Genomic DNA, 13,684 nt, shown 5'->3' on the forward strand with positions numbered 1-13,684 from the left:
TGCACATAATACACTGTTACCTTCATTGGAATTTTGATAAACCAAGTTATATTATTTTTCAATAGATGAATTATTATACTAGTTCATCAATGAATGTAAGCTTTTATTTTGAAAGATCAAATACCTATTTATATTATCATAATAATGATCATATTGATCACCTGTCAGGTCCTATAATTAATAGTGAAAACTCCAATAATTATTTGAGAGATAATAGAATACTTTACCATGGTACTAATAGGGCATCTAACTTTCCCATCGCCGACACTTAATGTACTATCTACCATATGTTTTCTGCTGCATACCAGTAGATATAAAATTACCATTTATAATTCTATTATTCCTGCACTTATTTTACGTTTTGTCACGAGATGTTAATAAAATAATAAAATATAATTTTGTAAATAAATTTCAATCCTGTACCGGTATATTATCTACAGTAATACCATATGGGCAGGTTTACAGAATTTGTCCCCATTCATTATGAGCTGACTGTTTAGGAAAATACAATTAATAAAATGAAAATGAATTTCGTAGATATCATCCAATACGATATGGGCAAGAGGATCGTATAAGAATAGTACTCTTGCAGTAGGTGGTGTGTGAGTGTATAGTTGATGCGTGGTACATGGTGGCTCGCTTTGTGGGTTGTGATTATGTACAGTAGTAATAATAATGTAGTAACTCTTCAGTGTGGCTATTCCCTCCAATGAGAGATCATTCTCTGGAAAATATTTATTTCTGTGCATTATTTCTTTCATAACTGAAATTACATATAATATTATATTTAACATTACAATGCTTATTTCTTCAAATCAATAAAATATGTTTTCTTTTTTTCTGTAGGTCCTAATGATGTAAATATGCAAGGATCAATAGTGCTGCCAAGTTATGAAATCAAACTAGTAGATTACGCAGACAAGGCCACAAAGAAATATGCATTCAAAGTAAATCATTATGTAGTATATCTTATTTTTATGTATACTGTACACTTAAATATTGAAATTGGCAAAACAGTAAGAGCAAAATAGGAACACATCTATGTGTTTAGTGACTTAGAAATAATAATAATAAAAAAAAAAAAATCCACATTTACAAATAAAACGTAAGACAGCATGGGGCCTAGTTTACTTTGTTTATAAGCTTGTATAGGCTAAAAATATTAATCACACCATGTTGGGCGAAGAGCTTGTTTCTCAGTCTATTTCGTGCCTAGCTTACCTGGATAAACCAACAATAGCCCCTTCTCCTCGAAGAGTGAGATATAACTCGAAAAGTAGAAGTTTTCATTGAATTGTGTAATTGATGGTGTTTGCTACAGTGGGCAACATTTAACCATTTTTTAGGACTAATTTTTAACTTACTACAAAGTAACTTTGAAATGAAAAATATGTGCAAGAGTGAAAATCAAGAATCTTCTGCATGATGTCCAGGTACTCTACCATTAGATCACTAGGAATGTGTATAGATGCTTTCTATACCAAAACAAATCATAGAATTTTTAAACCATAAATCCATGCTTATTCAATTTACAACGCTTTTTTTTTGTTAATTAGTGTTGTCATAAAAACATGAGAACTGTTATTTTTGCTGCTGAGACACAAGAAGACATGAGGCAATGGATGGAGGCGTTATCCAAGGCGGCCAAGGTACAGATGGACCTAGGATATGGGTAAGAAAAATGCTCATCATGTTTGACATCAACACTTGACATGTTCATTTTTATCATGCTGGACGTGTTCATTTTCATCACGTTTGGCACAAATAATTTGACATGTTCATTATTATCATGTTTGACAATGAAATAAACATTTAACATGTTAATTTTCATCATCCTGGACATGTTCATTTTCATCATGTTTGGCACCAAATTTTGACATGTTCATTGTTACCATGTTTGACAATGAAATAAACATTTGACATGTTCATTTTCTTCATCCTGGACATGTTCATTTTCTTCATCCTGGACATGTTCATTTTCATCATGTTTGGCACCAAATTTTGCCATGTTCATTGTTACCATGTTTGACAATGAAATAAACATTTGACATGTTCATTTTCTTCATCCTGGACATGTTCATTTTCTTCATCCTGGACATGTTCATTTTCATCATGTTTGGCACCAATATTTTGACATGTTCATTGTTACCATGTTTGAAAATGAAGTAAACATTTGACATGTTCATTGTTACCATGTTTGACAATGAAATAAACATTTGACATGTTCATTTTCATCATGTTCATTGTTATCATGTTTGACAATGACATCAACATTTGATATGTTCATTTTCATCATGCTGGACATATTAGTTTTCATAATTTTGAACATGTTCATTTTCATCATGCTGGACATGTTCATTTTCATCATGTTCATTGTTATCATGTTTGACAATGGCAACAACATTTTGATATGTTCATTTTCATCATGCTGAGCAGACATGTTCATTTTTTATCATGTTTGGAACCAATATTTTAATCATTGTGTACTGTCCACATCATACAATAGTCAACTACAGTACATTGTCATCATTGCCTGACCTAATTATATATGTTCAAATATATAATAATAATGAGGTACCCCTGGATCACTGATTAATTTTATTGGATTTCCAAAAACAATACAAAAGATAAAACGTAGCTCACTCTACAGTACTTGTTATTTATGATAATTAATGTATTCATAATAATTGTTATTAATTTGCTATATTGCCATACTGTATCATGTGATAGATACTGGTAGTAATTAAATTAATCAATATTACTCTATCAATCTAAAAATATAATATGAAATTAATTGCAATACAGTATTTTCATGTTTTGTAACACATATTTTGTCACAAGACAAGGTAAATAAAGGAAATGATAATTGTACATTATCTTTGTGTAATTACAATTATTTCTTATAATTGTTGATTGCTCAATTTGTATTTGCCTTTTTTGTTTTGAATTTTTGCTATTTATATTATATTGTAGTTTTCATATTTATAATCTTTTGATCTGTATTTTTTATATTTTAAAGTTAATGTGTGTTTTCAATTTATATGTGATTTATGTATGTGGTTTGGAGTATTGGAGAGTCACTTTGATAGTACTTGCACTGTTGGCAATCCACAGGGTACTCCATCCACACTTCGTTTGTTAATGTTGGTTTCTTTCTGTTATACCTGGAAATTGAATAAATAAATAAATAATTATTATTTCGGTGGGGGCGTTATAATAGGGGTAATAGGAATGTTGAAGGGGTTGATTTTGTGATTGACAGTGACAATTTCTTTGCAACTTATAATAAATAGATATGTATTTTACACAATCAGAAACTAATGCTGTTCCACCTTATGTTGAGAGTTTTGTTTTTTTATCATACTATGAGAGCCCTCTTATAGTAGGATATCTTATGAAGCAGAAGCTCCAGGTTCAAAACTTAGTTAGGGAAGCTTTTTCTCATTCTCACAGATTTCCTTATCTTCACCAGTCCGTTAATCAATTAATTTCCAGTATGTAACTTACTGGGAAGAGTTTACTGGATTAAATTTATAATATTATTGTACAGTATAATAGACAGCGCTTGTCTGCTTTATATTCATTCATTATTTATATTAGGTACTGATGAAGTATTGCCTGAAAGCTCTGCAAATATTTCTGGCTGTTTGACTTTTTTGTTTTGATTTAGGTTTTGCTTATTTTATTTTCTATCTCTTTTGAGATCCAGCCACTTATACACACAACATTGTCATTTTTTTTTCAGTAATTCGACTTTGGATTAATGTAATTGTATAAAATATTCTGTTTCACAGGGAATCGGTTAAAAGCCAAAAAGAGCACAGACTTAGTGATGATGAAGATGGTGGCTTTACTAACTTCTCTCAACCAACACAAAGTGAAATAGACCACAACAGCTTACGTAGAGACAATGAACGTAGCTCGTTTGAGGAGGATGAACGATCTGGAAGTGGTTACGATTCAAGAAATGAACGAGAGTACGGCCGTCCAATATCGTACCAGGGACGACCAAATGGTTACGAAAGACATAATGAGGTAGATAATCACCCCGGAAGAAAAACGAATGATAGTCCTCAAAGAAATTACCGTGACGGTACTCCTCCCAGACACGAGGTAGTACATGATGATAGTGTCACAGAAGGAAGCAATAAATATTCAGATAATGATATTGAAGAGGCTTATTCAGAAGAAATACGAAGAAACAAGATTAATAAAGATTACTCCTTAAGTAGAGATAAAGGTATAATATTTTTAGATTTTTTTTCTGTTTATAGCAACACTTACGTGCAGTGATTATTTTATGATAAAAAAAAGTGTGTTACCATTCAAATCATCACTTTTAAATCCCTTTTCTCAATTTAACTGATTTGCACAAATTAATACCTACCAAAATTGTGAAATAATTTGTGATGATCACCTAACATTTCACTCATGAATGGTTTTTGTTTTGCACAAAATGTATTAGTACTAACAATGTAAGTTTAACCTGCTATACTGACTGCTGTAATGTCCATCCCTGAGTATAATCCACACATTTGGAGTATTTGTATGGAGGTTTACGCAACCTCACAAAGAATGAATTTACGTTTAAGTGACGTCAATATCGCTTACTCTGAGTTTACTCAACTTTAAATTATTGTTATCTTATCATATGCAAAATTATCGTAGACAGACCTTCCAAATGTTGACCTACCTTTATCATTGGGGCTTAGCTTTCAATTTTTAATGACCGGGGACCAACCTAGGTCAGGTCAATCAATGTGTTGTCAGTCAGTCATCATCTGGACCTAGAAACCATCACTGATATGTTTTGTAGTCAGTCGTTGCATATCGAAAGCTCCCTATTAATTGGGCTTGGAACTCAGGTACAGTTTTATGTAGACTGTATATTTTTTAATGAATGCTGTGTTGCTTTTTACTGTCATCTTTCATATAACAATATTAACTTTTTGTGCATGACGTTCTCTAAACATTTGTTTATCTACTCACCATATAGACTATCGTAGACTTGGCACACAGCCTCACACGCCCGGTCTTTACCCGGTGTCGTACCGAACCCTTCCTCGTAAACGTTCCTCCGATTATTGTTCGTCAACGGATGACTTCACTTGGGAAGGTTTGCAATCTTTATAACCAAATTTGTATTCTATATTCGTTCTTCGTACTCTATTTTTTTTAATTTATTTTTAGTAACATTTATTGTATATGTTTTTATTTTATATTCCTTTTCTATGTTTGTTTATTTGTCTTAGTCCAGAAGTTAACTTATTTCTAAAAATGACATTATCATGATAAGTTTTTAGCACCGAATTCATATCATAGTCATAATCTATTTTAGTCTTGTTGCATGAAAGCCATTAACCTAAATAGTTTTGAACAGGTGTATATGAAATAGATGTTTTAATTTAATAAATCTATATATAATCTGTTATTAAACAACGCTGATTGTTTATGTACTTTATTCAGACAGTCATTCAGTGTTGTAATATCAATCACACTTGGTTTGTATGTTTTGTAAATTGTTGTTTACGTGGTTGGTTTTTGTGTGGACACATTTCTCTGGCAAAAAAAAAAATTCTTGAAAAGAACGGTATTCAATACCATATTCTCACCTCAATAGAAACAGGCCCTTTTTTTTTCTATTTCAAAACAAAAATAAAATTGTTTAGGATACTTTGTATTAAAACTTTTTAATTTTTGGTGCTTTTTTGTTTTTATTATTTTAAATATGCACACACACTTTGTTACCATTTGTCCATCACCTTTTAACATAATGCAATTTTGGAGCCCTTTTAATTTTGTGATTTACAAAATGCTACAAATACCATAGAACGCTATTAAGGAGACACCTTCAGGACCAAACAAAACAAAGAGATCCTTTTATAGATTTATCCCCTGAATAGAAGTTTCCCTAAAAATTGGGTTTCCCTTCCCAAAAGAGCGATTTTATGTTATTACTTTGTTTGATACAAAGAAGTAACAATTAAAAAAAAAATGGTATAGATCCACCCAAACCATTTCAACATTCATAATGCAACTATGTAATATCAAGATTAATAGTCCACCTAAAACATGCATTTTTTAAATTTATGAACATTCTGTGTCAAATCTAACATCAGGTAGGACAGTGATTAATTCACTATTGGTAATCCTTGGCCACATTGCCCAAAGAAAATAAAAAAAATAAAATAAAAACTAGAATTTAATTCGTCACTTTGACGAATTATAGGTGATCATTTTTATCATTTTACTGAAATTAATTTTTTTTAAACATGCACGTACGTTAACATACGATCGGAAAATGTTGATGTATGCCATCCTATTATATGCTTATAGTGCTGAGTTGTGCCTATATGCCATATACAATATGTACAGTATATACTGTATATCTATATACAGTGTAGCATAGGTGAAATTACGGGACACACATGTTCTAATTTTTTGGCATGATGACGTTATCAAACTAAACTTTAAGATGACAATTTCGAAAGATAATTAATTGAGCAAAAAAATTTAAGATTTGGAAAAAAATTTGGCACGTAGAAGCGCTGTGCGCGCTCTTTGAATTGTGTATAACTTTGACGAAAAATATGAAAAAACTACTTTTTCACTTCAACTGGCCATATGTTAACGTCACAACATCCGATAGGCTTAATTTTTATATGAATTAATATCTACATTTCATCAGCTTTCATAATAAATTATAATCATCAAGGTAACCTTCAATTCTGAAGAGCTGTAAGATATTCAAATTTACTGCGAAGGTGAAATTACACGGCCTACGTTATTCAAGTTTTTACGCGTGATGACGTCATTAAAATGAAGATAGTGTCAACTCATGATAAAGATAATTAATTAAGCAAGCACATACTGAAAGTTGTGCGAAATTCGAGCACACATAACCAAGATGCGCTCTGTTGAATGTGATAATCTACACAAAAAGATAACAAATCCTAATTTTTAAATTCAAGTGGCCATTTGATGACGTCAAAACATTTTGTACGTAAAGTGTGTACATGAATTCATATCTACAACTCAATGGCTTCCATAATAAGTTAAAAAAATCGGGGGTCATCTTGCATTCTGAAGAATTATTTTCATTTTAAAAAAGACCTATTTTTCACCATTTTCAGAACTTTTGTAAAATTAATATGCGCATTTTGTCAATTTTAACGTGCTCGTATAGCGTTATTTTAAGTCGGAACTGACTCAAATTTGGTGAATGTACTAAGGATGGTGAGTAGAATAAGATTTGTAAAAAAAATTCATATTTTTTACGCTTTTTAAGTATCGCGCGCGCAAAAACGCATTTTTGCGCAGTAAATTTTTGAAACACGCAAATGGCCTAATTCATGCTCTAAATTGATCAAAACTTAATTTTGAGCGTTTTAAATTTTTAACGCGCGATATCACGCGCATGAACCTACGTGCGCGTGCGTTTTTATTTGCTAATATTTTTACCCTTGATCTGAAGTTTACGTGTAGTGAATTTCATTAATATGTGATAATGAATTATGGAGATATGATTGATAATGTGATTTCGCAAAATGGCGTATAAATGTCGTCACGGATGAGTGATCACGCTGGAAAGCTTATTAGGATTAAGTTATATTATTTGAAAGATATTCTGAAATTTTTGTAATCATTGACATTAAACTTTTTGAGATAATTGTTACACAAAATAGTGTACAGAAACAATAAAAAGAAAAAAAAAAAGAAAAATAATAATAAAGATTTTATACAATAACAATAGGTGATCATTTTATTCTAAATGATCACCTAAAAAAAAAAAAAAACATTATGTATTTATATTTACATTTATATATAATTAATATTTTTTAAAAATTTTCTAAAGAGCATACCAATCCAGTGGAAAAAGAGAATCAAGAGATACAAAGGTAAAAATTATTTATTTTTAGATTTTATTGAACGTTGAACATTTATTGGTTGAAAATGACTGATTAACCACATACATTCCTTTGTATTGCAATTCTAAAGCTCTGTCTATGTTATCAAACTAGTTTGACAAAAAAAGTGTGATGTGCCCAAATATGGTAGTGATACGATGTCATCATGCCCATATATAACATAAAGTTTGATAGCGTAGACAGAGCTCATTGCTGCTGGTTTCCTTGGCTTTAGGCTATTTCTAGGAATATTTTGTTTGATATTATGTTGCACTTGTTGACAGACCTATACCTGGTCTATTAGTAAGTGTAGCGATTTTATAGAAACTGTTCTAGACTGTATCTATATCTATTATTACCTATAACATTATTCACTTCTTATTTGTATTAGAAGTTCGGCTCATGATTTAAGATCTCCTGTACATAGACAAGAACTTCATTATAGCGATGAATCGTACAGCTCTCAAGAACAGCTTGGAAGACATCGTGAAGCAGCAAAGAGACAGCCGACCAAGCACTCAGACTCTTACAGACATCAAAGCCCATCCAAAGACTCTCATAAATTTCCAGATTCTTTCAGAGTAGACCGTAGACAACCTGCTGACTACCAACGTGGATCTGATCCAGATAGGAGATCAGCAACTCTTCAATATTCAAGAGAGTCACTACGAACTGACAATTCAATGCCACACCGGCAGGAGAATAGACAATACTCTTCTAGAGAATCTCTTCCCTTGTCGCATCTTTCATCCCCAAGTAACGCAGAGATCGTGCCAAACTATAGGAGGACAGGTAACCATCGACAGGATGATAGTGACTCGCAGAAAAGTCGGGATTCACAGAGGCGTGATGGAAGAGGCTCGAGGCAGAGTTACCATAGCGACAGTGGAAACAGATCGTTGAGAACAACAAGCCCACCAAATAAAGACTACGTCGATAGAGGACACCATCAAAAAAAGAGACCAGATAATCTAAAGTTTGATTTTAAACATAACAATAATTATCAAATACAACAGGTAAGAAGGTGAACAATTAATTATTAGAAATTTACCTCTGTCCTTTTAAATTAAAAAACGTTTCCAAAACTTTTCTAATTATCGTAAATTCTTCTATTTGTTATTAAAAAAAACCATACCATGATACAGTGAGCCGCGATATGTTTCTCTAAAGTTGGTTGTGTTAAAGAAACGCAATTCATACAATAATAACTGTAGCCAGCACTAGAAGCAAAGGCTTGTCTCATGAGGGCCCTGAAATTAATTTCTAGTAAATCTTTTTTAGAATGGCCTGTCTTCGCCAGAACAAAGATCAGCTCTTCAGAGTCCCTGGGTTCAGGATCCACCTTTGCTAAAAGAAGAACAAAGATCAGCCATCAATAGTCCAGTGACATACAACCCACCAAGACCAGAGAATGATTCACAACCACTGAGAGATGGACAGCTTGAATTTAAAAGCAAGGTTTGTGACTACATTTTCTTGGTTGTTGTGACTTAATTACATAAGATGAAGACATTTTGCAATAAAATACAAAAATGCCATTATTCTTTTGTGTTGTAGAGTGAGTACCCTGAACAGCGTTCCTATTTGCAGAGTCCAATGGTACAGTCTAATGTGCAGCCAAGCTTGACAAGCTTGACAAGTGAACAACGGTCAGCCATTAACAGTCCTGTAGTTTATGATGGTGATGCGCCACAATGGCCTTCTCAGAGCATGATTGACCATCGAAAAATAAATGATATAAATTATAGGTAAATGCTAATATGAATCTTTTCCTTTGTAATTCCTAGTTAGGAAAGATATCTGGGAAAGATATCTATGTGTATGTGTATGTATGTAGATATATATGTATATGTAAATCAGTTGTGTTGCGTAGCACTGTGTAAATTATATATAATATATGACAGTATGATTTATATATATGTATTCATTTATAACATTTTTCTATATTTGTAGTGAGCGAATTACACCGGAGAAAACAAGCTCACAACACATGGCTCCAAGTCTCTCCAGGAGCAGTACATTAGAATCAAAGAGACCTCCTTCTTCTCAAGGCAGGCCTTCTAGCAGAAGTGGTTACATAGACGAGACAGATATTGCACCAACACGTAATGATTTACTCTTGACCAGCCCACCGTTTGATAGAAGTGTAGAGGATGTTCGTAATGCCTACAAAACGGAAGAGAATCTTTCAAGACAGTCATCTAGAGCTGGTGATCACTGGGAGAGGGAGAGATCCGCAGACAGCTATTACAAATCTCAAAACGGCAGTAGAAATTCAAGAGATAGCACACCAACGAATATCAGACATATACGAAAGTCTTCAGGTTATGATTCTTATGGAGAAGATTCACAAGCGGAAGGAAGGAACAGAAGTGGATACTCTCCTGGAAATCGCGACCGCGCATACCATCAAAAGACACAAGATTATGTTCCTCATAGCCAGATGTCATCCAGGCAGTTGTTTCGAGCACCAAGTCGCGAAGCATCAATTAGAAGCGGTCAACTACCAGCTGATCGACACAGGGATTATATTCCACATGATAATGTCAGAAAGCAAAGGAAAGCTGATAACCAACGCTATGACGATGATATAAGGTTTGTAAAAAAAATCAGAAACACCATACAATCACACCGTACTATCCTTGTTTGTAATTTTGTGTTTGTTTATTATTTATTGCTCTCATTCATTGCATCACAAACAATAATAATATCGCTTATAAAGTACTTTAATTAAAATCTCTCATCCTGGGCATCATGTCTTGGGCATAATAAAAACTTGTGTGTATTTGTGTCTGTTTGTACTCTCACACAGAACAGATTTACCAATATACCGTACAGATGTGCTTCTTTTCGAAAAGGTTTTTTGAGGTTTTATGGTAGTTCTGGTTTTTATTTATAGTAGCGACTCTTCAAGTCAACAACCTCAAAGACGTAGGCCTCAACAAGAAAACAAAATTACACCCAGCAAACAAAACTACACGCAATCTTCACCCAGCAAACGACGCCCAGATTCAATGATCCGAGCAATGGAAGAGAAAGGTAGACAAAGCCGGTCCTCTTCCAGAAGAACAACTCAAGAGATATTTGAGAGTGAAGGAGCAGACACGTTTCCTGCAATGGAAGATAAGGTACTAAAGAAAATGATAAATATTAGAAAATAGGTAGACAACCTTGATTTAAACGTACAAGCACCCATGAAGCCTGCCATATTGATTTGAAAGTACAATCCCAGAACCAACCGGGTTACCCCAGTGTACTAGTTCACACACTGAGCCACTGTCATGGACAGACGTAATGTCGCCGTAGTTGGCTGCAGATGACATGATGTGGGGAGAAGAATGTTGTTGAAAAGTTGTAACATCTAAGTCCACATTGCTCTGATCTTCATGAAATAGTGCTATATAAATGTCGCATTATATATATATTCCTCTACGTCTTTCTAAAATTGATTTGTATAAGTAAATCTTGCCTTCACATTATCAGCTGAATTATCCTTAAGACTTTTGGTATATGATTTAATTCATTTTGCTTGTTAGACTGAACCCAGAACCACCAATCGGTTTCGTAAGTGGCAACAGAAACTTCAACCATACATCATTCTAAACACTGGTACTCGTGTTAGACTCAGCATTTCTGCAGATGATTTACTTGGTAAACCGGTAAGTAATATTCTGCAATCTTACTATGCTATGAGAAATTCTTAAATATACAAAATGCAAGAATTCTTTATTTAACAGTAAACATAAGTGTTCAATTGGGCTGTTCTGACCAAGATAATCAGCAAATCTAGCTCCTCATTGTTTATATACGAACAGTGGGAGTAACTCACTGCAAGGTGTTTGCATGTGAACAGTTGAAATATATAAAAGGCATTCAATATTCTTAAAAATATTTTATCAAACCAGATGAATTTATAAATGTTGTATTCACAGCATGAGGAATTGGTGCTGTTATTGATTCAGCTGAGACGAGATCAAGCTAACCTACGTACGATGAACCAGATGATTCGAACTGAGATGGCTAAATTAACAGATCCAGATCTTCCAGAAGATAGTCCTACCAAAGCAAGAGCCAGGTAAACTATTCAATTATGGTGTGTTTTTTTTTAAATAAAGATGCACAAATGTGCTTGGAATTTAGAATTTTAGAAAACGACCAAAGAAAAAATTTATAAGAATCAGAAATTAAAAAGTTCTTTTTTATTTCAGTTCTTTATTTTTATCTTCTTGCTCTTCTTTTGTAGACGCCATTCCTTGAAAAATCCAAGCCAAGATTTTACTGAAGAAGAGATGTACCTGCTAGAATTAAACCAACAAAAAGAGGAAGTAGAGAATGAAATAGAAATCAGTGGTCCATTGGTGAGCCTTGTGGACAACCTGGTAAGAATGGGCAGTCTGTATGGTGGACAAAATGAAATGCTGGCACAGCAGTATTATAGAGTAAGTATAATATGAGACCCACAGTGTTTAGGGAAAAGTAAAAGAATCAAAAAGGTGAATTTTGAGAACAGATTTAAACTGCCAATGTTGACTAATGATAAAATATAAATATGATGTAGGCAAAGAATTCCCTGTGAGAAGTGGAATTTACACAGTTTATTTTAGGCACTTTTAAAATGTGAATTTATAAGTGGATTAAACATAGATTGATAAATGGATATACGATCTTGAAGATTGGAAGAAGCAGTGTATTGAGGTAGTTAAACAAGTCAAACTCAACATAGCTACTGCTATTGGCATAGGTTACTAAATAGCAAAACCTTTTCTGCCTTTTAAAGGATGAAGTAAAGAAAGGAATGAGTTTTAAACCACCAAAGAAGCTGATTGAGTTCTCAAGGTCATTCCAAGAACAACGATTGACAAAAGATCTGGAGAAGGAACTTGATGAACTGGAAACGGTAGAAGACAGAGAGTTGGAAGACAAACTTAGTCACCTTCATTTCTTAGATACTAGATTACAAGAGATTTCTGTTCATGTTACTGATCTAAAAGAAGATAAGGTAAAGTGAAAGTTGAAATTGAAATAAATTTAATTATATAATTTATTAGGTTTCTATCCTTCTTGCTGAACTTCCAAAGACTTTTTTTTTATAATGTACCATGTCTGTTTATAAGTAATTGTATTAAGCCAGAATTGACGATCAGAAGTGTTGAAGGTGCCTTTAACTTGTAACCTCAGTTTATCTAAATCATTTAAAAAATCTCTTCTTTTCAGGATAAAATTGAACGCGCTCTTGGATCACTTGGTCGCCAAAGCAGGAGCCATTGGGATGATCCTGAAGCTATGGAGAGAATCAACGAACAACAGTATAGATTGGAACGAGATCTGGTAAAAGTTAGAGAAGAGCTGGCTTACAGAACCAAGGTAAAGTTTTCTTAAGTTAGTATGACGAATGTTTAAATTAAAACAGGCTGCTATCAAAGCTTGATTGAGAAAGTATTCGTTTATTTCTATTGCCTTTTGTTGACACTGATCTGAAAGTTGAGTTGAACATGTTCTACTTATCTGGAACATTAAAAAACTAGACATAACTGAAACCTGTTGCCTGTACGTAAATGTAAAAGTAAAAGTATAAATATCTTTAAACAATATCTTATCTCATTTTATATTTAACTTAAGTTACAATGCTGTGTTTTTATCATATATAAATCTGTAATGTGTGTAATAATTTGTCTTATTTGTTTATGTATTGTCATGTTTTTATTGTCATTGTTCTTTTTATATGTATAAGGGTAGCCATAAAAACGAGCATAATACTCCTTTGGTTTTTCCCTCCA

General features: G+C 33.0%; 1 protein-coding gene across 1 annotated transcript in view; it reads left to right on the forward strand.

Annotated features, from left to right (window-relative positions):
• The window catches only part of LOC144847535 (uncharacterized), a 34,827-nt gene that overhangs the window by 9,003 nt on the left and 12,140 nt on the right, over nt 1–13,684 (forward strand). The window contains exons 6-19 of the mRNA XM_078703940.1: nt 847–947; nt 1,557–1,672; nt 3,795–4,240; nt 7,856–7,898; nt 8,299–8,923; nt 9,189–9,365; nt 9,465–9,655; nt 9,861–10,502; nt 10,807–11,035; nt 11,444–11,566; nt 11,840–11,982; nt 12,151–12,346; nt 12,685–12,906; nt 13,122–13,271. Coding sequence (XP_078560066.1) covers nt 847–947; nt 1,557–1,672; nt 3,795–4,240; nt 7,856–7,898; nt 8,299–8,923; nt 9,189–9,365; nt 9,465–9,655; nt 9,861–10,502; nt 10,807–11,035; nt 11,444–11,566; nt 11,840–11,982; nt 12,151–12,346; nt 12,685–12,906; nt 13,122–13,271 — 3,404 coding nt within the window. The remainder of the gene's footprint in view (nt 1–846; nt 948–1,556; nt 1,673–3,794; nt 4,241–7,855; nt 7,899–8,298; nt 8,924–9,188; nt 9,366–9,464; nt 9,656–9,860; nt 10,503–10,806; nt 11,036–11,443; nt 11,567–11,839; nt 11,983–12,150; nt 12,347–12,684; nt 12,907–13,121; nt 13,272–13,684) is intronic.

Source organism: Antedon bifida, chromosome 7, assembly GCF_963402885.1.
Source record: "Antedon bifida chromosome 7, ecAntBifi1.1, whole genome shotgun sequence".
In the NCBI taxonomy this organism is placed as follows: domain Eukaryota; kingdom Metazoa; phylum Echinodermata; class Crinoidea; order Comatulida; family Antedonidae; genus Antedon; species Antedon bifida.